Raw genomic sequence first — 23,833 nt, forward strand, 5'->3', positions numbered from 1 at the left:
ATGTGCTGGGATAACTGCATATTCACATGGAAAAGAATGAAACTAGACCTTTATCTTATATTACATACAGAAATTAACTGAAAATGGGTTAAATACATAAATGTAATACTTGAAACCATAAAAGTTCTAGAATAAAACCTAGGAACGAAGCTCCTTGATGTGGGTCTTGGTAATGATGTTTTGGATATGATGCCTAAAGCACAAGCAGCAAAATAAAAAGTAAGTGGGACCACATCAAACTAAAAAGTTTCTGTACAGCAAAAGAAACCATCAGTAAAGTGAAAAGATAGCCTATGGAATGCAAAAAAAAAAAAAAAGTTTGCAATCAGTGTATCTGATAAAATGTTAATATCCAAGATACACAGAGAACTCCTAACTGAATGGCAAAATGATAAATAAGTAAATAAATCTAAAGAAAATTTTAAAAAGTGGGTAACGGACCTGAATAGACTTTTCTCCAAAGAAGATAGTCAGAAGGCTGGCGGTTACGTGAAAAGATGCTCAACATCGCTAGTCATTAGGATATGCAAAGTAAAACCACAGTGAACTATGCCTGTGGGACAACAGATGCTGGTATGGATGTGGAGAAAAGGCAGACTTTGTGCGCTGTTGGTGGGACTGTTAATGGGTACAACTGCTATGGAAAACAGTAAGAGGATCCTCAGAAAATTAAGAACAGAGCTGCCATATGATCCAGTAGTTCTACTTCTGCGTCCATCTCCAAAGGAAACGAAAACACTAACTCAAAAAGATAGCCACACCCCCATGTCCACAGCAGAAGTGTCTTCAGTAGCCAAGAGATGAGAACAGCCTAAGTGTCCACTGATGGACAGATGGGTAAAAACATTATGGAATATCATTCAGACATAAACGATGGGGAAATCCTACCATTTGTGGCAACGTGCACAGACCTTGAAGGCATTTTTTTGCTAAGTGAGACAAGTCTGAGAAAGACAAATACCATATGATCTTACTTATGTGTGGAATCCAAAAGGCAGAAAAAACAAAAACAGATGCATAGAACAAGAGGTCAGACTAGTGTTTATCAGAAGAGGGGAGTGGGGGACAGGGAGCGTTGGGGGGAGGGGGTCAAAAGGCACACACTTCCAGCTGTGAGATAAATACACAACAGCGATGAGAAGGCCGCCGTGGTGACTACAGCTGGCGCTGCCGTGTGATGTGCAGGACGGTTGTGAAGAGTAGGTCCTGAGAGCTCTCATCACAGGTAGAACTGTTTTCTTTTTTCCTTTCTTTCCCTTTTGTTGTATCTTTATGAGAGGATGGGTGTTAGCCGAGCCCACCGCAGTGACCACGTCACAATACGGGTCAGACCATCCCGCCGTCTGCCTTCCTCTGTGGCGATGTGTGCCTTTTACGTCTCAGCTTCTCAATAAAGCTAGGGGGAAAGAAAAAAGGAAAAGCGATTCTGGTCTATAGTTTCTTCTCCGTTTTCAACTCAGAGATACGTCTATTTTTTTAGAAGTCACTGTTTTTCCCCATACGTGACGACGTGTATGTGTGTGTATAAGTGTAATGTCCCCATTTTTTCATTTTGTGTAGCACAGATGTTTGAAATACCTTTTCTTTGAAAGGGAGCCGGGCTTTGGTTATCTTTTATTTAATTTATTTTTTTATTAAGTTTATTCTGAGAGAGCGAGCCCCCAAGTGGGGAAGGGCAAAGAGAGGGAGAGAGAGAATCCCAAGCAGACTCTGCACCGTCCGTGCAGTGTCCGATGCTGGGGCTCGATCCCGTGAATCGTGAGATCACGCCCTGAGCCAAAATCACGACTCGGACGCTTAACCGACTGAGCCACCCAGGCACCCCATGGTTATCTTTTATTTTAAACCTCAGGGGTGTAATGATTGATCTTCCAAGTTTATCTTCATGTTTTAATTATATTGATATGAGAGCATTTATCTTGCTTTTTAAAACACATTCGTCTCACCTCAAATATCAAGTTCATTTTATATGGTGTGCATTATCTATAATAATGTTATGTTTGTCATCATGTTGCAGTATTTGCATTCTCTTACTGTTTATAACGTGTGAAAGCTCTTCTAAGGCTTAAATGGATTTCCTGAAATACTGTAGCAAGATAAAACTTTTTCTCCTGTTACTACAGGAGGAATTTTAGGAGTTTTAAGCACATGTCCAGTTTGTTTTTGAGACACGTTAATCAACTAGAATTTATTCGTGCCTTTCTTTGAGAAGAGTAGTTTACTTAACATATGTATATATGTGTATATGTGTGTATATATATAGGAAATTTATGTATGTTTAATTCTCCCTTAATTTTTTTTTTCGAAGATTGAGACCTTATAATTAGTCTAACTTTGTAACAGGAGTTTATGTTTGTAAAATTATAGGTGAAAAAGCATCTAAAAAATGAGGCCTATAATTTTACTGCCTTAATAGCTCACAGTAGGGAGCCCCCTCCCCCCACACACTTGCAAAGGACTCAGGATCATTTAGGGGTCTGTTTCTCAATACATGTGCCTGGACACCACCCCAGAGGTTGTCATTCCGTGCGTGTTGGGGAAATGACTAAGGCAAAGAGTTGTATAGACTGGATTGTTCCTTGCAGCACTGCGACGGTATACAGTTAGGGCAATAGAGATACTCACCAAAAGTGTGTGATATGCACTGGACACATTGACCCAGGGGAGTTCCTTGCAGAGGATGATGAGGATGTTCTAGGTACTGACCTGGAAAGGTGGCAAATATGGAGTTGAAGTATAACCAGAACAGGGTGTATGGCCGATCCCACTTGCGTTTGTATATAACAGACCTTTTTGTTAGAACACACGCTGTTAATTATGATTACCTCTGAGAGTGGATTCTTTCACTTTTCTCTTAACGAGCTTCCTAATTACCGGAGAGGGGGCCAGAGGACTTGCAGAGTACACAGGAGCGCATCAGCGAGGGGTTGGATACAAGACTCTGCTCATGGAGTCGCAGGCAGGTCGGGAAGGAATGATGGCAGACCAGGAGGCAGCACAGGGCCAGGGCTCAGGGCGAGGGCTCCTCGTCAGAGAAGCAGCAGTCACTAGGAGTGAGGGTGTCGGCTTCAGGGGACTCACTCTTGACGGTAGGCTCATTGTCATGGAAAAGAAATGAGGCACTAAATATTGTGTGAAGTCGTTTACGGTGGAGGACATAGGTTCCAGGAGCCCCAGGAGAGGGTTGGGTGGGGAACCACGGGGGGCTGAGGGGTTCCTGCAGAGGTAGGTGGCTGGGGTGGGGCTTGTACGATCTTGGTTTGGATTTGTGTGTGTGCTTCTTTCCTGCAGTCCCTGGTTTTCTCGACACTGCGGGCGGGAGCATTAATTTCTTTGGTCACGATCCCTGTCCTCCTTGGCAGGTGACTGTCACGGGCTCGGGGCTATGTCCGTGACCATGGCACAGGTCCTGGGCTTCCGCTGCAGCCAGTGGAGGGGGGGAAAGAGACCGGGAGAGTGAGCCAGAGGGACTGGAGGGAGGGTGGGCGGCCGGGTGGAGCTGCCAGCGCCAGCGGGCGGAAGACACGCCGAGCGGTGCTGATCCAGAACTCGGTAGCAAGCCACGGAAGGCCTGTGAGCACGTCGTGTTCTTCAGTAACAGGGTCTTTCTGTTGGGGACCGGAGAAGGTTGAGCAGAACCGCGATTTGATGGACGCGTCGTCGCGGCATATGTCTCCGTGGGATTCGGTCTGTGGGTCCTGGGGGAGGCGACTCCAGCTGTTTTGAGCGGGAGCCGAGTCCCCAGGACAAAGCCGGGGAGCGTGGAACAGCGTTGCAGCTTCCAGAGAGAGAGAGAGTGACTCTGAATGGCACTGATACGGCTCTGCTGGTCCCAAACACTCGTGAACTGGGACAAGTTTGGGCAGTTTTAGGTTTGTGCTGTGTCGATTAAACACAGGTCACAGGGAGGGTGCCGAGTCCTCTTTGAAAAACAGGTGGGCTTCTGGTGCAGGCATCAGGAGGTACAGGTCCCTTTCCTGAGTCTGATATGGGAATGACGTGACTTGCTGAGCCTCTGAATCCTCCCCAGCTTTGCTTTTTCCTCCGCTGTCTGAGATTGGCGGCAGCAGGAATGAAGAAGGGGAAATAGGTCTCTGAGGCCATGGGGACGTAGGGCCCCCAGGACGGCAAAGGACCGAACGAGACCGGGGAGGGAGTTCTCAAAAATTCTGAACTCCTGGCCCCATGTGACTGGGGGGATTGTCGTTCACGTGCAACAAGGAGAGTTGGGAGGGAGAAGTAGGTTTTAGGGCAGAGAACTGAGCTGTGGTCTGGAGTGTCCAGGAAAGCCACGGTGTCCTGAGAGGTGCCTGCCAAGAATCCTCACACGGGAGTTAGTGGCCCAGGATCCTGACCGGCAGCCGTGTGGCCATGGGGCAGGAGGGGGCGCCTGGGCAGAGCGACGGTGAGGTCTCCCTCTTAACGTTCCAGGTAAATAGGAAGCGATCGAAAAGGCTCAAATGCGTGTTTGTCCTGAATTGCGTACTTAGCTCAATGGCTTGATCAAGACCTAAGTTTCACAGTCAACCTAAGGGGGTTCTTTATTTATTGAAAGTCGGTAAAACCTGGAATACTTCAGTTACCAGTTTTCCTATTCACAGACAACCCTTTAATAGCATTTCTATAAAAATAGACTTTTTTTTTTAGAACAGAAGATCACGTTAGAGTCATTTGTGTTTTGCGTTTATTGTCGTCCTTGGGGTACAGTCTTTATACCGAACAAATAAGGGATTCAGAGTCCTGGTTAACCTACAGTTTGGGTACGGTTATTTTGATTCCATGCCAGCAAATGTAGGAATGCATTAAAAATTGGCTCTAGAACCAGAGGAAGGAACTGCAATGTACGTATATTCCTTGTGTTGGAAAATACCTGTCTTACGTTAACTTTATAAGTGTTTCCCAGTTTTTTAAAATAGCCAGTTTCTAACACAATTAAAATAGCATTTAGCTGCAACACTGGAAATCTAGATCTTAACTCCTCCAAATTTTCATCTTTTGGGGAAAACAGATGCCTTTTGACATTTAACTTTTTTAGTAGCATTAACAGTGAATTATTCCTGATTTTCTTTTGGTTTGTAGGTCTTATCCAGCCCATTCCAAGAAACCAGTTTTTTCAAAGTTATTTTAATAACAATTTTGTAAACGAAGCAGACAGACCGTACAAGTGTTTTTACTGTCATCGTGCATATAAAAAGTCTTGCCACCTTAAACAGCACATCAGGTAAGGTGATGTCCACCCAGAAATGGGAGATGTAGCTTAATTGCAGTGATTCGGTGAGCGGGTAGCTTGTAGAAATAGTAAGGACGGGTAGTGTTTGTTTTTGGGATTCGAAAATGTCACATTTGACCCCACAGTATTTATTGGTGACTGATATATATATATTTTTATGTTTATTTATTTTTGAGAGAGAGTGTCAGCATGAGTGGGGGAGAGAGAGAGAGGGAGACACAAAATCCGAAGCAGGCTCCAGGCTCTGAGTTGTCAGTGCAGAGTCCGATGCGGGGCTCGAACTCACGAACCGTGAGATCATGACCTGAACTGAAGGCCGACCGACGCTTAACCAAGTGAGCCACCCAGGCACCCCCGGTGACTGATATGTTCATTCATTAGTGTTTTGACTAGACTATTCTACCCAGAAATTGTCACCGCATTTTATTTGCACTATTATATGTCAGCATTTGCAATTTCTAGGACGTGTCAAACAAGTACTGGGTTTGTTGAGTTACAGTGAGGTACTGTAACGGTTTTCCAGATTCATTCATCAGAATTTAGATGAATGCTTGGTGCTAGCAACAGTGAAAAGAAAGCAGAGACTTGGTCGCGAGAGATGGTGAAATGTCATGAAAACGTTGAGAACTTCGAGGCAGACTTGCCATAGACCTTTGTCTCCGCCGTGCGCCGCTGTGTGGCTCAGGCAAGTCCCTCGAGCTCTGAATCTCCGGCGCTCTCGCTGGTAGAATGTCCAGCCTTCCGCCGCCGTGGTGCTCAGTGAAACGGTGGACACGTGTGCTCTAGTCTAACGTACGAAGCATTGTAACGTTGTAAGACGCTCATTCACTAACATTTTTATTCTTTTTAGATCACATACAGGTGAAAAGCCTTTTAAATGTTCTCAGTGTGGAAGAGGCTTTGTTTCTGCGGGAGTGCTCAAAGCACACGTCCGCACGCACACTGGAGTCAAGTCTTTCAAGTGTCTGATATGTAACGGGGCTTTCACTACTGGCGGTAGCCTACGGCGACACATGGGTATCCACAATGACCTTCGTCCCTATATGTGTCCCTATTGCCAGAAAACGTTTAAGACCTCGCTAAATTGCAAAAAGCACATGAAAACCCATAGGTAGGTGTAATTCTGATGGTCCTTTTTTAGTTATGTGTAATTCCCAGATGGGGGTGCAGAGTGGTTTTGAGAAATAATGGTCTTTGTTTCTTGTTTTATTACTTCTAGCTGAGGTGTATGGACTAGATGAACTTTTATGTCATCGTCTAAGAGCCACACGCTCAAAACATTCACTCTTTTGTTTTTAATGTAATATCGAAGTGGTGTCTGTTGGGCTAAAGGCTCTGTAAATTCTCTCCGAGCAGTCAGCAGTCGCCCAAGTGCGGGGTAGACTGTGCCTGGTACAATCAGGTGGTGAAGAGGGCAAAAAAGACAGTGGTAGTCACTCGCTCTGTGATTTCCCGGCACATCGTTAGTGTCTCCGAACGCGCATCGCTCTGTGTTGTTGACTTGAAATGAACGTGTGTTTTAGCGATCACACAAACCCGTCATTCAAGCTCGCCGACGTTTGTATCTGATTCGAGGACTCTCTCATCTCCAGATGGAGGTGACCCAAGAAGCCCTCGCACCGGTGCATTTCTGGCTGTGTCTGGAGCTCATTCACTGGGATTTCTGTGAAGGCACAGTATTCTGTGTTGTACTGGGAAGGCTGCACAAGGTCACCACATCCCGGGATACTGTGACAGGAAGAGTCGCTAGGTCTGCCGGAAGAGAACATGAAAGCTTCTGCTCCCGAGTATTTCCTCTTCAGGCAGTATTTTAACCCAGATATCTCTGCCTGATGCTATCAACAAGGCCAAACCCCACGTGTTAGGATAAGCTACTTGGGAGAGGTAGTTGTTTGGTATTAGCCCTCTGGATGCCTCAGCACGTAGGACAAGGAAGAATGGTGTTTGATTTTGGCCCAGTTATCACTTAGCTGCGAGGTTTCGCTGCTTCTTGAGACCATCCTAGGGCACGTGATGGTGCTGGTGTCGACCAATCTTATGTCCGGTTTATATTTTCCTCCTTTTAGGGAGTAAATGATGTGCTTTGTGTGCATTTGGACTGGGGGACTGGTGGCCACGGAGGTTCAGGGCTCTGTGCTCCCTGGCTGCTGTGCGGGCGTGCCTGGGAGCAGCGTGTGCTAACAGGGTAGAGCTTGGGTTCGACCTGGCCTGGGGGCAGGCGGATAATACTTTTTCTCCGTCGAGAACTCAGGCCTTTTCAAGTCTGTGCACTTGCCACAGTAGCGTGGGGGTCCACGTCCGAGGCCTTGTTTATGGACTCGACGGCCAGTAGTAGAATTTCTGGGAAGTAGGTCAGCTGTTTTTAGCTGGGTCACTTCTCTTAGGTGGAGTGTCGTATCGGCCACTGCTTGTCACGGGTTATGCTGGGGGACACCTGCCACAGTTACTTGAGATGAATGTGTGACTTTGAGGTGACAGCCTGGAGACTGGTAGGTCTGTCGTGGGGCAGAACTGGGTGTCGTCTTACAGACTGGATGTGTCTGAACCCACCTGCAGGCAGCCCGTAGCTCCGGTGTTTCATCCCTTTGTTTGAAGTGGTGGGAATTCCTAAAACGCCATACACAGTTATTTTAGAAGTAAGTGTAAAAGGCAAAAGTATAGAAAGTAGCAAAGGTGCAGAAGTTACATACAAGATGCACTTCCGTCCTCTGGGGAGTGACGGCAGAGCCATACGTGACCGTCACGGGCTCCCCACAGTCCCCGGCGGTGTAACGCTGTGACCGTGCATATTTCATACTTATCTGTCTTATTACATTTTGTTTCCCCTTCTCAGTGAAAGTAGTTTAGAAGTGACTGGTTTTGATATTAGAAAATGAAGCAGGTAGAGTTTGTTTGGAGCTAAGAATGGAATTCCCAGGAGGCGGATTCATGCGATTCTGGAACCAGGCAGATGGTGGAGTGTATGTGGGTGTGACCCTGGCGTCTTAGAGGGGAGCAGACTGTTCTTGTCCTAGATGTTGTCCACCTGTTAGCCAGGTAATCGTTTCAGCTGGGATTTTACGTTCTTTGATCCACTCACTGAATGCCTTATTCATTTCTATCTTTGAAAGCAAATTGTTGACCTTGGTGGAAACGTACCGGGTATACTTACAGTACGTAAAAGCAGTACTAACGTGAATACGGGTTCTGCAGAAATACAGAGCAGCCACGTACATACCTCATAGTCCGTGCCGTGTCACGCATGGGTCCCTGGAAGATGTCTGTGTCCCCAGACTGTGGGGCCAGCAGGCCACGGCACTCGGGCCCTCTTCTGTACCCCGCATTTGTTTATGATACTGAAATCTGTCCGTAAAGGTGCTATCTTGTTTCGTTCGGTTCTTTTCCTGAATACTTGAACTCCTTGCAGAGTCTGCACTAGGACAGTTTTACTGTGAAACGTATGGTATCTTTTAAACTCTTTTTTAAGACGTTACCTATTCTGGTGCGTGTTCTGCTCTCTCCTCTTTGCTGCCTTCATATCCCTATAATCTGTGAAAGCACTTAGAGTCCGGGGAACGTGATTTTTTTTCTCCGGAACTCTTACTAGTGTTTAATTTGAGCTGGATTGCCGCCATGGCTTCAAGATGAAGTCATTCTTTTAAATGTTGTTAGTAAGTGACCGACCGCACAGCGGTCCTTCGCGCCAGCGGTTCTCGGCGGCCCCTGACCGCGCGGCCTCTCGTTGCTGTTCTGAAGGTACGAGCTCGCCCAGCAGCTCCAGCAGCACCAGCAGCATCAGCCAGCCGCCCCCCTGGACGACAGCACCGGGGACCAGCAGAGCGTGCACGCCCCGACGCACGTGCAGGTGGACATCGAGAGTGACGAGCTGCGGCGGGCGGCCGCGGACACCGCCAACCCCGAGGCCATGCTAGACCTGGAGCCACAGCAGGTCGTGCGCACGGAGGACGCGGGGCTTGGCCAGCCGTTGACACACCAGCCTCTGGAAGCGGACGAAGGCAAATATTCCAGAAGTCCTAACGTTTACAGTCACCCGTACGGTTTTTGCAGCCGTTCACGCTCCCTCCAGTCTGGGTTGGGGTCTCTGATCTCTGAGTTTTCGGATCCCAGTTTGTGCCGTGTGCGAGCCTGAGAGGGTCTGCTGGGATCCCGAATTCCAGAGATAGGACCCTTCACACACACTCCTCTTGTAGGCACTTTTAGCCCTTCGTGTGTCGAGAAGGGCCTGCGTGCTCAGGAAGTGTACATCTTTGTGACCTCTAGCATTGTGTAATGGCGCCCTGAGCATCTGTCTCACGGAATGGTATGGCTCTGTGAATTGTCACGCATCCGCAAGCGGGTAGGCCCCGGACCCAGCGGGTTGCTTTCTTCATCAGCAGGGTCTTGCTGCAAACAGATGTCAGCTTAGCTGTAGACAGTGAGCTCGGTGACGTGGTTGGTTCGTGTCTGGCACAGTTTCCTTGTCTTTCACGAGCCTAACAGACAGTTTGCTGGCCAGGTTACTGTTCCGTGTTACGGGGCTCCCGGACGTATTTTGTCTGTGAGCACGATTTTGTGCTTTTTATCCTCTGGGTTTCCTGGAACAATGCCCATCCAAAAATATATATATTTTTTTAAATGTAATTTTTTTAAGTTTATTTATTTATTTTGAGAGAGACAGAGACAGCGCAAGTAGGGGAGGGGCAGAGAGAGAGGGAGAGAGAATCCCAAGCAGACTCTGTGCTGCTTCTGCAGAGCCCAGCGTGGGGCTCGAACTCACGAACTGTGAGATCCTGACCTGAGCCGAAACGAAGAATCGGATGCTTAACCGACTGAGCCACCCAGGGCCCCTGAAAAGGTTTTAAATAGTCATTGAATGTAATTGCATTTAGGATATTTTCCCTGTAGAAGAACGTCTAAGTTTTAGGGTAAACTGTGAAGTGACATTCTGGAAGTACAAAGGTAATGCCTCAACTATAGTATCTATCTGTCGTGTATTTTATGTTGTGTATATATTTATACAGGTATATGTACTTCCTACTGTCTTTCCAAAAGAAGGAGGCTCATTTTTGAGAACTCACTAACGTATCATTTTGGACGGATTGGTAGATCTGAAATGACTTCAGAGTTTACAACTTGCCCCTTGTGTTTGCATGTCTACCTCAGATGGGTTCGTGGCCCCGCCGCCCGCCCTGCCAGGGCCCGTGGACCAGTTTGAGGAACGGGCTCCAGCACAGTCCTTCGAGCCGGCTGGCTTGTCGCAGGGTCAGTGAGCTGCACCCGGGTTGGGTTGTCTTCATAGCAGCCTTCGGTGTTCGTTTTAAGGCCCTTCCGAAGTTTATGATTTCACACCGATAACTTTCTGCATGGATCGTGTGTGTGTGTGTGTGTGTGTGTGTGTGTGTGTGGCCACTCAGTCGTCTGGAAGGCACCTTAGTGACCATTCTGCACGTGGTTTGTAGCCGAGCAGTGGTGACTGAGTAGAAGGGGACTCTGGGGTGGCTGCGTAGACGGCTCGTGTGCTGGACGCAGCACCTGTTCTCAGAGCCTGCCGATGTCGGCTAATCCTCATTCTAGTTCAGAAGGTAGAAATGTCCCTTTAAACATCTTTATTTGTAAAACTGACTTTTTGTTTTTTTTCTTTTTACCTTCTTTGTGTGTGACCGGAGCATCTTTTGTAGGACTCGTGTTTTCTGATTTGTTTCAGGCTTCCCCGTGACGGATCCGTACGGTCAGCAGACCGCGTTCGCGCCCGTCCAGCAGCTGCAGGACTCGAGCACGCTGGAGTCTCAGGCCCTGTCCGCCAGCTTCCACCAGCAGAGCCTGCTCCCCGTGCCCGGCTCTGACGCCATGAACGTGGTGAGTGTGCGTGGTGTGCCCGGCGCCGGCGCCTTCAGGCTTCCCTGTAACCTCGTGGACGTCGCTCACTTAGGAGGGCACGCTGACGTCTCATACCGACAGTGTCGCGTCGCCTGTGACGCCGAAACATTCAGCATGAGCGTCTTCTCTTTGAAAACATTTAAACTTGGCTGAGAGATTTCTGTCCCGTGACGTGGGATTTTACAAAACTTCTTAGAACTCAGGGAAGTCAGTAACGTGTAATAACGTGAAGGATGTCATGTTGCGTTAGTGACAAGCTATGTGTTTTTATTTGCGGAATCTTACATCTCAGAATGGAAATTCAAGGGATGCTGATGTCCTAAAAATAAATATCTGAATACATCATTTAAAAGTTTTACTCAGTCTGGGGCACCTGGGTGGCTCAGTCGGTTGAGCGTCCGGCCTCGGCTCAGGTCATGATCTCACAGTTTGTGGGTTCGAGCCCTGCGTCGGGCTCTGTGCCGATAGCACAGAGCCTGGAGCTGCTTCGGATTCTGTGTCTCCCTCTCTCTCTGTCCCTCCCCCACTCACGCCCTGTCCCTCTCTCAAAAATAAATAAACATAAAAAAAGTTAAAAAGAAAAGTTTTACTCCGTCTCATTGGAGACATTTAAAGTTTTGTTTTGCTTTTGATTTTTTTCCATGTTTGGAAATTTTTCAATAGTGAAGGAAATGACCGGCCAATGAATGGTTCGCTTTCTGTGAAAGCCGCTGTTGAAAACAGCCGGAGCCACCGTGGGTAGCTTCTCCAGCTACCTGGACCCTCCAGGGAAAATTCAGAGCACTTCTTCAAAGCTTAGAAGGCCTGTGGTCCAAATGCTGCATCCGGGTAGGACCTGGGGAGTGGATGACATGCTGTCTCTCCCTGTGGTTCTGTGACAAGCGAGGCAGTGGGAGTTTATTCATTTTCAGTAACACGAGAGCAGATGAGTAATCTCTCATTAAGAATTATAAAAAATATGGAAAGATCAACAATTTCATTCTTGGCTAGCCTTTGTATCAAAGCAAATTAATAGAAAATAAGTAAGTATTTACTAAAATTGATATGAATGATTATTTTGTTTTTTGAAAAACATTTTTTAATGTTTATTTATTTTTGAGAAACAGAGCATGAGCGGGGGAGGGGCAGAGAGAGAGGGAGACACAGGATCTGAAGCAGGCTCCTGGCTGTCGGCACAGAGCCCGATGAGGGGCTCGAACTCATGAACCGTGCATGGGATGTGTATGACCTGAGCCGAAGTCGAAGCCTTAATCGACTGAGCCACCCAGGCGCCCCTGAATGATTTTCATTGTTAACCTAGCCAGATGATTATACGGAGCTACTTAGCGTTACTCCTTTGAATCTGCATTTATAAATCTTATCCTTAGTTGTCGGTTGTTTTGCATTTATGTATAGATACTCAGGTAGTCTGCTTTATACTTGTGCTAAATTTTAGACAACTCGTTTGATCCAAGAGTCGTCCCAAGAAGAACTGGAAGTGCAGACCCCACGCCCCGAATTCCTGGAGGCCGGGGAGGACCAGGGCCGGCGCTCCTACAGGTAGCTGTCTGCACGGGGGGGGGGGGGGGGGGGGGGGCGGCAGACGCCAGTCCTGACCGCCGCTCGCCCAGCGCACGCGTCACCCTTCCCAGGGCCTTGTGATTTAACTCAACGACTCTGAACGGGCTCTGTTCTCATCCCATTTTATTGTAACTAAAGGATCGGAGACCAAAGAGATTAGCTTGCTAAGATTTCTACAGCTGGTTAGTGTTTGCCACCTGCCTGTGCGTTTCACCTGCCGTGCGGTGACTTCCTGTTATTGCCGAGAGCCACTGTTACCACGTTTTCAGAAAAACTTCAATTTGTTGGGTGTCTTTTTGTTCAGGGTTCTGTGCGTGCCGTATATATAACAGCCAAGGAGCACCGTGACCGCGGAGACTGCGTTTACATTCGCCTGTTCCTCATGCTTCCGTTCCCTTAGCTGTGTGCGCCGAGTGCCTATGGTGGCCGTGTGCTGTTTGGGACGCGTGCGGTGCCCTGCAGAGCGGGCAGGCCACAGCCCAGCTTCCACGGGATGGGAATGTTCACAGGGAACAAGATAGACATACTCATATACAATTAAATAAGAGTGTTGCCTTTGTAGAGATAGTCTTGGCTTTATAATATTTTAGTAATTTTATTTGCTGAAAATACTTTTGAAAGTCTAAATTTAAATTTTTTCCACAGCCATTTAACAACAACAAAAAATACTTTATAGTTACTCTTAAAAAATGGTGAGCTATCTTATCTCAAGTCAATGGTCTTAATTGAGGATTTTGAAAAGGGGTAAGATTTGCCAATGTCATTAAGCTGTAATGTGTAATGTCACTCTCCCATTTCCATAGGTTTTGTTTTTCACACACAACCTCGAGTACCTTGAACTGGTGTTTTTATACAGGAGGTTTTTCACTTTTGGGAGCATATTATCCTGAGATCTTCACGAATTTGCAAATCCAACACGGTATTTGTGCAGTGGTTGCTAATTCGGGTATCTGAGATACACAGAGATGGGCCTCAGGACTTCTGAGACTCTCCTTCTGGTTTATTCATACTTTGATCTATTCAGTGGGTATTCACTTGCTCGTGTTTAAGTGGGATTTTGCATTGGTATTTTTAAGTGAGATTAATCTGATTGATGTTTTCTCATGATTCCTTTGTGACATGTGCTTGGTTTTCCAGGACTTGTGGCCTTGCATCATTTGTGCATTTATTCAGTGTTTTTTAAGAGCCCACTAGATTAGTGAGCAAGACAGAACAAAAGCTTCAGTCCTCAGGAGTTGGCAATCTAGTGGCAAGAGATGATAGCAAGATGGATGGGCGAGGTGCACAGCAGATGGGGACAGAGACAGCAGGAAGGGGTGGTGGGTGCTGGGTGGCAGCCAGTGGGAGAGCAGGGGCTACTGTCCTGGGACTGGTGGTAGATGCCTTATCCATTCAGAAGGTGGGGTCTTCACGGGACCTCCAGCAGGCAGAGGTGTGGGAGGAGGGGAGGGGCTGAGGGCGGCCTCTGGGACTCTGACCTCAGAGCCGGGAGGGTGAAATCACTGCCCCTAGAAATGGGCCACCCCTGGGGGAGCAGGTATGGCACAAAGACCGGGACTTGGTTTCATGTCATCAGGGCTGGTGTTGGGGAACAGGGGTGGCGTCATCAGGGCTGGTGCTGGGGAACAGCAGACGGTTTGCCCTCAGTGTTGGCCTCTGTGACCCAGGCTGGCATTGGACACGTGAGGGGACAGCTGTGTGATTGCACGGCGGGCAGGGTAGTTCGTGAGGCGAGGGGAGGCAGAGAAGGGTCCTGTCTCCGCGTGGACGGAGGCTGGTCCTGGGGTGGGAGCGTGACTGGGCGGGGGTGACGTCCTGGCTTCAGACTGTTCTCTGAGGGCCGGTGTCTGTCCACACAACTGCCGATGTTGTTCCCGTGCTGGAAATTGGTCATAATCTGTAGGTGTGGGCGCCGGAGCCTTCCTCAGCAAACGTTGTGTGGTTTAGCGGTACTCAGTTCTGCAAATGGAGTATTTTCCTCGGCTGCCCTATATACAGAGCCAGTCCCGACTTCATTGGCGGAATTAGCTTTCTCACCTCAGCTGGTGAATGCTGTTTGCTTGCTTCTCTGGTTTTTTCAAAAAGCAAGCTTGCGTCAGAACCAACTTTGGAAACGCATCTACATTTGCCAGTCTTTAGATCGGTGTGGACACTAGGGGGCAGTAACTGCATCTGCAGATGTCTGGTCCTAGGGAGCGTGGTTTGGAACGTAACTCATTTCCTACTGCAGGTAAAACTTGGAAAAGCTAGGGAAATATAATAGAAGAAGCTTTCTAAGTCTTTTTTTTTTTTTTTTTTTAGTTTTTAATAATATGTGAATAAGAATTTAGAAGTTTATAATTATTTTATCCTTGAAGCAATTTTGGTATATTCTGTAACAACTTAGGGGAAAATAATACTGTACATTTACATAGTATTCAAAATAGATCTAGGAAAATGTGTTTTGTGAAGTATTTTATAAACCAAAAGAGTATATGAACTGGCATTTCCAAGTGTCTGGACTCAGGAATGATTCTGACCCTGAAGCAGTGGAAGGTTTCACAGTGTCTCCTATGACGTAGTAAAGAAAATAGTACGTGATAAATTATCTTCCTGTTCTGTATAAAGGAGGAGTTTCCGACCAATCAAATATTACGCCTGCTGGGGATTGGTACGGGATTTACCAACATTGAAATAATAAAGTATGTGTAAGACCACAGACCCTCTGAGCAGAATTTGATCTAATGTCATAATTTCTGTAATGGCGACGCCTGATTGTTTCCTGATCACTGGTGAAGATTGTTTCTCTTCCAGTCTCAGGTGTCAGATCTGAGTGAGCTCTGAATGAACGCATTCTCTGCTTTTCACTCTGTGTTCGCAGGTGTGAGTACTGCAACAAAGGCTTTAAGAAGTCCAGCCACCTGAAGCAGCACGTGCGGTCGCACACCGGGGAGAAGCCCTACAAGTGCAAGCTCTGTGGCCGTGGCTTCGTGTCCTCGGGCGTTCTCAAGTCTCACGAGAAGACCCACACAGGTCGCTGTCTGCCTTGCACTGGGGTTTTGTGGTTTTCTGTGTGTTCGTGGAGGGGCGCAGCCATCGCCACCCCCTGATCCTAGAACATTGTCGTCATAGCCCAAAGAAGCTCTGTGCCTGTTGTGGCCCCTCCCTGTTTTCCCTCGGTGCCCTCCCCACCCCAGTGTCCCAGGCAACCACACATCTGCTTCCGTGCATTGGCCTCTTCTGGACATTGCATGCAGGGGGAAACATACAAGATAGGGCTCCTGGTACTGAGCTTGTGTGGGGACCGGTCCACATTGTAGCGGGTGTTAGCACTGTGTTCCCTTTTGTAGGGATAACCTTCCCCTGTGTGGGTGGACCCTCTCATTATCACCAGTTGTTGGTCCTGTGAGTTGTCCTTAGGCTTCTAGGAATTAGCCTGCTGTGAACATGTGCATACTTTTTTGTGGACCTATGTTTCCATTTCTCTGTTTACTGGTGAAATTGCCCGGTCATATGGTATCTCCGTGTAACCCTTCGAGTTGATCAGCCTGCTTTCCAAAGTGGCTGCACTGTTTTACTTTCTACCAGCAATGGATGAAGGTTCTGGTTTCACTCTCTTGTCAACACCAGGCCTATCGTGTGTCCCTTCTGTTATGACTGTCCTTGGGAGCGTGTGGTGGTGTCTGATCGTGGCTTTGATTTGCGTTTCTCTAGTGGCTAATGGTGTGGAGCATCTTTTCATGTGCGTGTTGAGAAATGGCTATCCTAATCCTATGTCATTTTTAAATTAGATAATTTGCAAACATTACTGCATGGTTTAAAGAGTTTTCAAAATATATTCTTTATCAGATCTATGATTTGCCGTTGAGTATATTTTAAATATATTTAATTTTGTATTTTTATGTTGTATATCATATCTGTTTTACATCAGTATATTCTGTATAAGGCTTTATCTGAAAATAAAAACATACAGACAAAACAAGGGAGCGGTTTGGCGGGTGCTGGGAAGACAGGCCGAGGGCAGGGCCCGTGAGGGCAGGTCTGGGGTCCTGCTAAGGAGGCCGCTGTCCCCGCAGCAGAGAGCAGCCTGTACGACTCCTGCAACGAGCAGCGGCCGATGGCCGCTGTGGTCAGTCAGGGGGGCCTCTGTGCCCTCAGTCCGGAGAAGAGGGTCCTCCCATCGGGCCCGACTGGAGACTGAAGCTGTACAGAGGGGCTGTGGGCCGCTCCCCCGTCATTTGCTGTGGGAATGAGGAAAAAAGATGGATTTGAGAAAACGTCTCGAGGGTACAGTCCACGGCATGTTGTCAGTTTCAGTGTAGCAGACGGAGGGGCGGAGAGGACTTGGCGTTGGTCTGGAGCCGCGCGCTCGGAGGCTGTGATCGCACGAGAGAATTAGTAGGAAGATGTGCTGTCGTGGCCACGTCCTGGCACAAGACCAGGGCGAAGACGGTCTCGGGTTTTGTGGCTTGTTGAACGTATCTCTGTGTGCCCTCGAGTACTTAGGGCTGTAAGGTAACGAGATGCGGTTCTGTTGTCCCAGGAGTGAAGGCCTTCAGCTGCAGTGTTTGCAACGCTTCGTTCACGACCAACGGCAGCCTCACCAGGCACATGGCCACGCACATGGGCATGAAGCCCTACAAGTGTCCGTTCTGCGAGCAGGGCTTCCGCACCACAGTCCACTGCAAGAAGCACATGAAGAGGCACCAGGCGGCCCCCTCTGCCGCGCCAGCCCCGGGGGAGGCGGACGGAGGAGGTACTGCCCGTGTGGGTGGAGGTCCGGGGAGCGGGTGCTGACGTGCCCAGAGATCGTGTACGTGTCACCCCTTCCAGTGGTTTCTTTCCTGACGACCACGGCCTGAGTGCCCTGAAAACCAGGTTCAGAGAGGCGCAGAGAGGGAAACCCCCCCGTCACCGGTCACCGCCCCCGGGGCGGCCGTGCACGTGGGTGGAGGTGCGGTTTCCCACCGGAGAGGGGTTCGTGCTCCGCATCGTGGGCGTGTTTGGTACCCGGCACAGGTGCGCGTCAGGTCCGGGGACTGCACGCACGTCCCTCGTTTTCTGTCACGCGCTCCCCACGGTGCACGCACCGCAGTGCCTCTGCCGATCCACGTGGCGCACCGCGCAGTTCCACGGGAGCAGGCTGACCCCTCCCCCCCCCCCGAGTGGGCGCAGTAGCCGTAGGGCTGCCATTCCGCGCCGGCCAGACCGAGTCTTTGTAGCACATCCCATGGCGGCATGTCCACACCGCGCGGTGGGCGCTGCATGTCGCCGGGTGGGCGTGACGGGGCGGGGGTGTGAGTCCCCGGGCTCCTCTCCCCGCCTGTGGCCCCTGTGTGCTCCGTGTTCAGCTGACCTCAAGGTCACGGTCGTCCCTGGTGGCTCTCCTGGGGAGCGAGTGCTGTAGCTCCGACCTCTGGTTTGGGGAAAGCGTCTTTCAAACGTGCCTAACCCACCCAAGGCTATAAAAACCCCCAGCCTCCCCTCTACAGGCCAGCTGCTCCGGCTTCTTCCGCAGGTAACTCAGAATGTTGGCCCCTCCTCCGTCACACAGCGCCAGCTTCCACCCTGCTCGCTCCTCGCAAGGCCTTTCTTTCCACTTCTGTCACGTAGGACCTCTCCCTGCGCTGACTTACAGAATGGGGGCATCCTCACAACAGGTTCTGGAACCCTGTAGGGGGAGGGCGCCACCTTGTCAGCTGATGCTGACCGCCTGGGGGCTCCCGTTGTGGCCTCGCTGCCCCCCTGCGTACACAGCGTGCACCCGAGGGCCTGGTGTTCTCCTCGGTGGGCTCACTGAGAAACAGAGCTCCGCGGGAGCCTTCTTAGCCGCAGAAGAAAAGCCACTTGCGCTGGTTTCTTTTACCCAAACCTAGAGCCACTCGGTAGGGTTTAACCTGCTCTCGGTGTTGGGACAGTGAGTCTGTGTGGCACACACCATCGGATCCCGTCTCTTCCGTGCGTGGCGCTCCGTTTCGCTCGCCTTTTCCCGCCAGTGGCTTTGCCCTGTGGATGGGGTTCCTGGTACTTTAAGTGTTTGAATAGTTGTGTCCGCATTTCGTTACCTGTGCTGGTGGGGCCGCCAGCTCTACCCCACTGCCCCCAAATCTTGCCAGACTTCATTCTCTCCTTCACGGCCGACCTTTCCTCACCCTCCCCTGGCCTCTCTCTTCCCTTCTCTCCTCCTTTCCCTCCCTCCCATCTTTGTCCCTTTATCCTGACGCGGCATCTAGTTAGTTTTTATCACTGATGTGGTGTTAGCCACTGTCCGTTTGGCTAGTCGATGCTTCTGTTGAGTCTTTATTCTTTTATTTTTTAGCTGTCTGTGCAGTTCTGACCTCCCTCCCAGCCAGCTCTTTTCCTTCTGTTGGGTTTTAATAGCACCTTCTTCCTGTTCACAATCTATGTAAATACTTCCTTACGTCTCACTCAGAGAACGCTTATATGTATATGTTTGAATTTTTTTTTTTAACTCTTTAATTAGGGCCTTTTTGCTAATTTATCTCTGGTCTTCTGTCTTGGGCTCTGCTGATTTCTTTATGCAACGATATTTCAGGGTTTGCCCGTGGTAGTGCGTGTCTGCTTAGGAATGCCGGTGGCCCGTGTGGACACCGTGGGTCGGAGCTGTCTGCCGGCTGGTCCTTGAGCACTGCTCCCACGCGGTGACCGCTGTGCCCCTTCCTCCCGGGGACCCCGCTAGGCCGAGTGATCCACTCTAATCCTACATAGGTGTTTGGTTTTAATATATTTGTTGTGTTAAAACCTAAGTTTTTATGAGGATTTGGTCCTTCCTGTTTTGTGTAGATATGTGTGTGGAGGAAGAGGAAGAAAATCCCGAGAGAAACCCATCTCGAAAGGCCCGTCCCGAGGTCATCACCTTCACAGAGGAGGAGACGGCACAACTGGCCAAAATTCGGCCGCAGGAAAGCGCGACGGTGTCGGAGCAGGTCCTGGTGCAGTCGGCGGCCGAGAAGGACCGCGTCAGCGAGATGAAGGACAGACAGGCGGAGCTGGAGGCCGAGCCCAAGTTCGCCAACTGCTGCTCCTACTGCCCCAAGAGCTTCAAGAAGCCCAGTGACCTCGTGAGGTGAGGTCGCGGTGTTGCCCCGGGGGTTCGGGAGGGGCGTCCCCGGGAGCCTTCGATGGTGCCGTCGCGGGGGCCCTGTCGGAACCCGGTGCCTCGCGAGGGGCTGAGGAGTCTCCTGAGTTACGGTTTGAAGCCCGTGTAAATTTTGAGGCTTCCCTTTGAGCTCATTCGGGAAGTTGGTGAGAAATGAGTTTGCTGCGTGGATTGTACTCCTTTCTGTAGAGCCGTGGGGTGCGGCGTCCCCCCTCATCGGCGGTTTCTGCTCGTTACCTGAAGTCAACCGTGGCCCATAAGTGGGCGACCCTCCTCCCGAGCTGGGTCACGTGCCCATGTCTGTCACCTGCCATCATCTCACGTGGACATGTCATCATTGCCCGTCATCACGGAAGGAGGGAGGGGGGATGTGGCACAATCCGGTATTTTAACTTCTATCACAGTGTGTTGTTGTGAGTGTTCCCGTTCATCATCAGTTGTCATCAACCTCACCGGGCCTAATTTAGAAATCAGACCTCACGATAAGTATCAGGTATAGGAATGAACGGTGTAATACGGTTTGGTACACACACGGGGGGGTCTTGGACCGTACCTCCCGCAGGGGGGTGTGCTGCTCTAGTTTAAAAAAGAAAAGAAAAGGAAATGAGTTATTTCTTGAAGACAACATGGTGCTGAGCTTTGTACATTTGCAAACAGCATCAGGGACATCCTTATCCCCAGGGGTGCTGGTGTGCGTAGGGAGCGGGGGGCGCAGGCTCAGGCCGGGGCGGGAGCAGGGCTGCTGGTGTGTGTAGGGAGCGGGGGGCGCAGGCTCAGGCCGGGGCGGGAGCGAGCGTGTCAGGAGGCAGGGTGCAGTTCACACCAGTCTGTCCAAGCAGTGACTGACGATGTGAGGTCAAGTCCAGCAGGATGATGCAGACTTGGAAACGGGACACTGAGGGCTGGGGGCAAGGTCAGCCTGCGGGAAAGACGGGGAGGTAGAATGTTCTCCTGCAGTCTCTGCAGGGTCGCTCTGGACGGCTCAGGATTAGGAGCAAGCTGGTAGGTTGGGGGATACCGGGCCCCCTGACACAGGGAGGAGCAGTTCGGAGTTGGAGGCGGGGGAAGGAGCAGGCTGCCCTCCAGCTCCTCCTGAGCCCTCAGCGCCCTCCATGTGGGTGGGGCTGGTGGCAGAGCGGCCACTGGGTTGGAAGTGCTCATCAGTGAGCCTGGGTGACCGCTGGACTGCCCTGTTCTTCCCACTGCAGCGAGGGTGGTGGTGAAGGGGGTGAGTGGGGCGACGGCGCGTGCCGAGGAGGTGGCGGTGGTGTCCCTTCTGGTCACCCGGAGGTCAGGTGCAATTAAGTGGGGAGTAAGACAGCAGAGCGTTCAGGGGGAGAGGACCAGGTCCTGTGATGAAGCAAAACAAAAGCAAAGCACAGCCCGGGACACCATCAAGTGAGAAAAAGTCCTTCCTGCTCCCCAGAGACAACCGCTGTCAACTGGTTCTTACGTGTTTTTCCCAGAAATGTCCACGTGTCACCGTTAAGTTCTACAGTTTTATTTTTGGTATAGTTTTTACATATTGAGTCGTAGACACCCTTCTTTGTTTGTACCTGCAAGCTCGTTACCTTCTTCTTAGTGGTGACGTGTTCTGTCGCGGGGGAATGCCAACTTTCATCTCATGGCACGCTTTCTGTCTCCGGTCGCTACAGGAGCCCTCGCGGGTGCACCTGCAGGGGGGTTGGGTCACTGCCGCCAGGTGGTGCCCAGACTGCCCCCCTGACTGAGGCTTCATCTGACTGACAGCAGAAATGCTAGCTTTGTGTTTTCATTTCCTCTTTTTCAATTCTGGGTATGGGTGAAACGCTTTCCCGTGGCTTTTGGCTGTATTTCTTCTCTGAGCTTCCTATGCATTGTCCGTTCTTCTACTGTGGTGTTTCTGGTCTTATTGCTGATTTATAACAACTCTTCGGTTTAAGAAAAGTTAGCCCTGTGTTCGTCCATCTTGCAGATGTTTTTGTTTGCTTCTGAGTTTGTTTCTGCCGTTTTTGTGTAGATGGAGATCAAAGGTTTTATTTGGCCGAGTTTATTCAGCCCATACTAACACATATTTTTTACTTACAGGCATAGTTACGAATTTAAAATCATGAGATTGCTTGTAAATGTGTATAAAATTAAAAATAAAAACACTTACTGTAAATGCTTTCTGGTTAGGCACGTGCGAATCCACACTGGAGAAAAGCCATATAAATGTGATGAATGTGGGAAGAGCTTTACTGTTAAATCGACCCTAGACTGCCACGTGAAGACGCACACAGGTACGATTGGGCGCCTGTGCTCCACGTCGGTGCCTTATGATGGCGCTTTGTAGAGAATTTTAAATGTTCATTTATTTATTTTGAGAGAGACAGAGAGAATGAGCAGGGGAGGGACAGAGAGAGACAGAGACAGAGAATCCCAAGCAGGCTCGAACTAATGTCCTTTGAGATCACAACCTGAGCTGAATCCCGAGAGTTGGCTGCTAACTGACTGAGCCTCCTAGGCACCACGATGGCATTTTGTATTTGTCCCCGTCTACCTTTCAAGATCATAGGAAGCTTAGAAGTCAGGAACCATGAAGAAATGGGTATAAAAGGAGTTTTGATTTCTGACTTGGGAGAAATGATCCAGAAAACACGGAGGAAAAGGAGCCCGGTCTCCGATGCCGAGCTGCCTGCTGTCAGTGTTCTTACTGCGCCTTGAACACCTTTGTTAAGAAAATTCTTTCTTAGTCTCATTTAGGCCAGAGACCTTTGGTTTGTCGAGGTTTTATAAGAACTGGGGATTTAGCCAAGCTGATTATAGTTAGCAGCTAATAATTCTTTTCATGTGGGGGGAAATCTTGTAAAGGAAAAACATTAATGTACGATTCCCAATGGCCATTTTTTTCTTCATCTCATTTGAGGAACTGAAGGTTAATGGTGCTCATTAAAATACAGCAGGGCTTTGCTGCTTGCCCGGCACAGGGTGCCCAGTGGTTAAGGGGCAGGCCTGCACACCCCACGCAGATTTGACGTCTGTGCTCGCTTCCGGGCCATTTCTCGGAGCCTCTGGCTGTCGCGGGAACTGTGGTGAACTCTCAGTAAACGGGAGAGTTGTTCATGTGATTCATAGGATTATGATTGTGAAACTCATTTATATTCTTAATTTTTGGTTCCCGGCAGAATTGACCAAAAACGTACAAGGGAATTTCACATGTTTATGTAAAGTCCTATGATTCTTTTCTGATGGGTTAGTGTTTGGAATTTAATAGATAGATACAGGAACTTAGCGTGCGCCCCTGCTGTGGGCAGTGTTTCCGCTGGTTCATCGGGTGCTGTGTTTTTGTCCCTCTCGTGTGATGCTGTGAGCCGCCAGGACCAGGAGGGGCCTCTCACCTGGCCAGTGCCAGTGGTGTTCACGATGGCTCGCATGCCGGGATTCTGTGTTGGCCCCTGTGCCTGAGGCCCAGAAAGAAAAGTCTCTGTGAGAGATACCTTTCAGGCCTCGTCCTGCACTCCAGGCTCCCCGGGTGACCTCTGAGGGCCCCGAGCAGGGCTGGACAGCTGGCCTCCCTAGTCCCGGGGTGGGTCCCAGTGTGCCCGCCCGGTTAAATAGAAGGCAGTATTGTTTCTGGGAGAAATAGAAACAGAAAACCGGGACGCTTTCGTCCCCCCAGAGCCTCTCCGGGGCAGGGTAGGCGGGTGACCGGGCCTTCGGCCCCACCTCCCGGCCTCCGTCATGCCCTTGGCTCAGAGTCCCAGGAGCTGAGCACGTGATCCACACCTGTGGCCACTCCCCACCTGCGCAGGTGTCCCGGGGCCCCCCTGCAGAAAGAAGATAGACGTGTGCTGACACGTACAGGTGCCCTTTGTAAACTGAGGGGCGAGTGACAGCGACACGGGGCTGAGCCGCTTAGTGCCCCCACCCCGGGTCCCGTCGAGGCTCGGTGAGAGGTGGTGCAGACGCCCAAGTGCTGTGGGGTCGTGGACGCAGGCTGTGGCGGTGCTCACCGCGAGGTCTCTGCGCCAGCACCCGCAGAACAGGGTCCTCCTTGACGTACCTGGCCCCGCCCCCCGCCCCGTGCCGGCCGCTTGCGCGTGGGTGTGGCGCGTCGTGGGCCCCGC

General features: G+C 49.9%; 1 protein-coding gene across 8 annotated transcripts in view; it reads left to right on the top strand.

Moving 5' to 3' along the window:
• Positions 1-23,833, top strand: part of ZNF236 (zinc finger protein 236) — a 105,916-nt gene that overhangs the window by 55,245 nt on the left and 26,838 nt on the right. For all 8 annotated transcript variants that reach the window (XM_027069195.2, XM_053206052.1, XM_053206049.1 and 5 more), the window contains 10 exons: positions 5,080-5,221; positions 6,081-6,341; positions 8,966-9,225; positions 10,373-10,471; positions 10,914-11,065; positions 12,522-12,625; positions 15,507-15,658; positions 17,169-17,381; positions 19,430-19,712; positions 21,903-22,006. In XM_027069195.2, coding sequence (XP_026924996.1) covers positions 5,080-5,221; positions 6,081-6,341; positions 8,966-9,225; positions 10,373-10,471; positions 10,914-11,065; positions 12,522-12,625; positions 15,507-15,658; positions 17,169-17,381; positions 19,430-19,712; positions 21,903-22,006 — 1,770 coding nt within the window. The remainder of the gene's footprint in view (positions 1-5,079; positions 5,222-6,080; positions 6,342-8,965; positions 9,226-10,372; positions 10,472-10,913; positions 11,066-12,521; positions 12,626-15,506; positions 15,659-17,168; positions 17,382-19,429; positions 19,713-21,902; positions 22,007-23,833) is intronic.

Source organism: Acinonyx jubatus, chromosome D3 (assembly GCF_027475565.1).
Source record: "Acinonyx jubatus isolate Ajub_Pintada_27869175 chromosome D3, VMU_Ajub_asm_v1.0, whole genome shotgun sequence".
NCBI lineage: Eukaryota > Metazoa > Chordata > Mammalia > Carnivora > Felidae > Acinonyx > Acinonyx jubatus.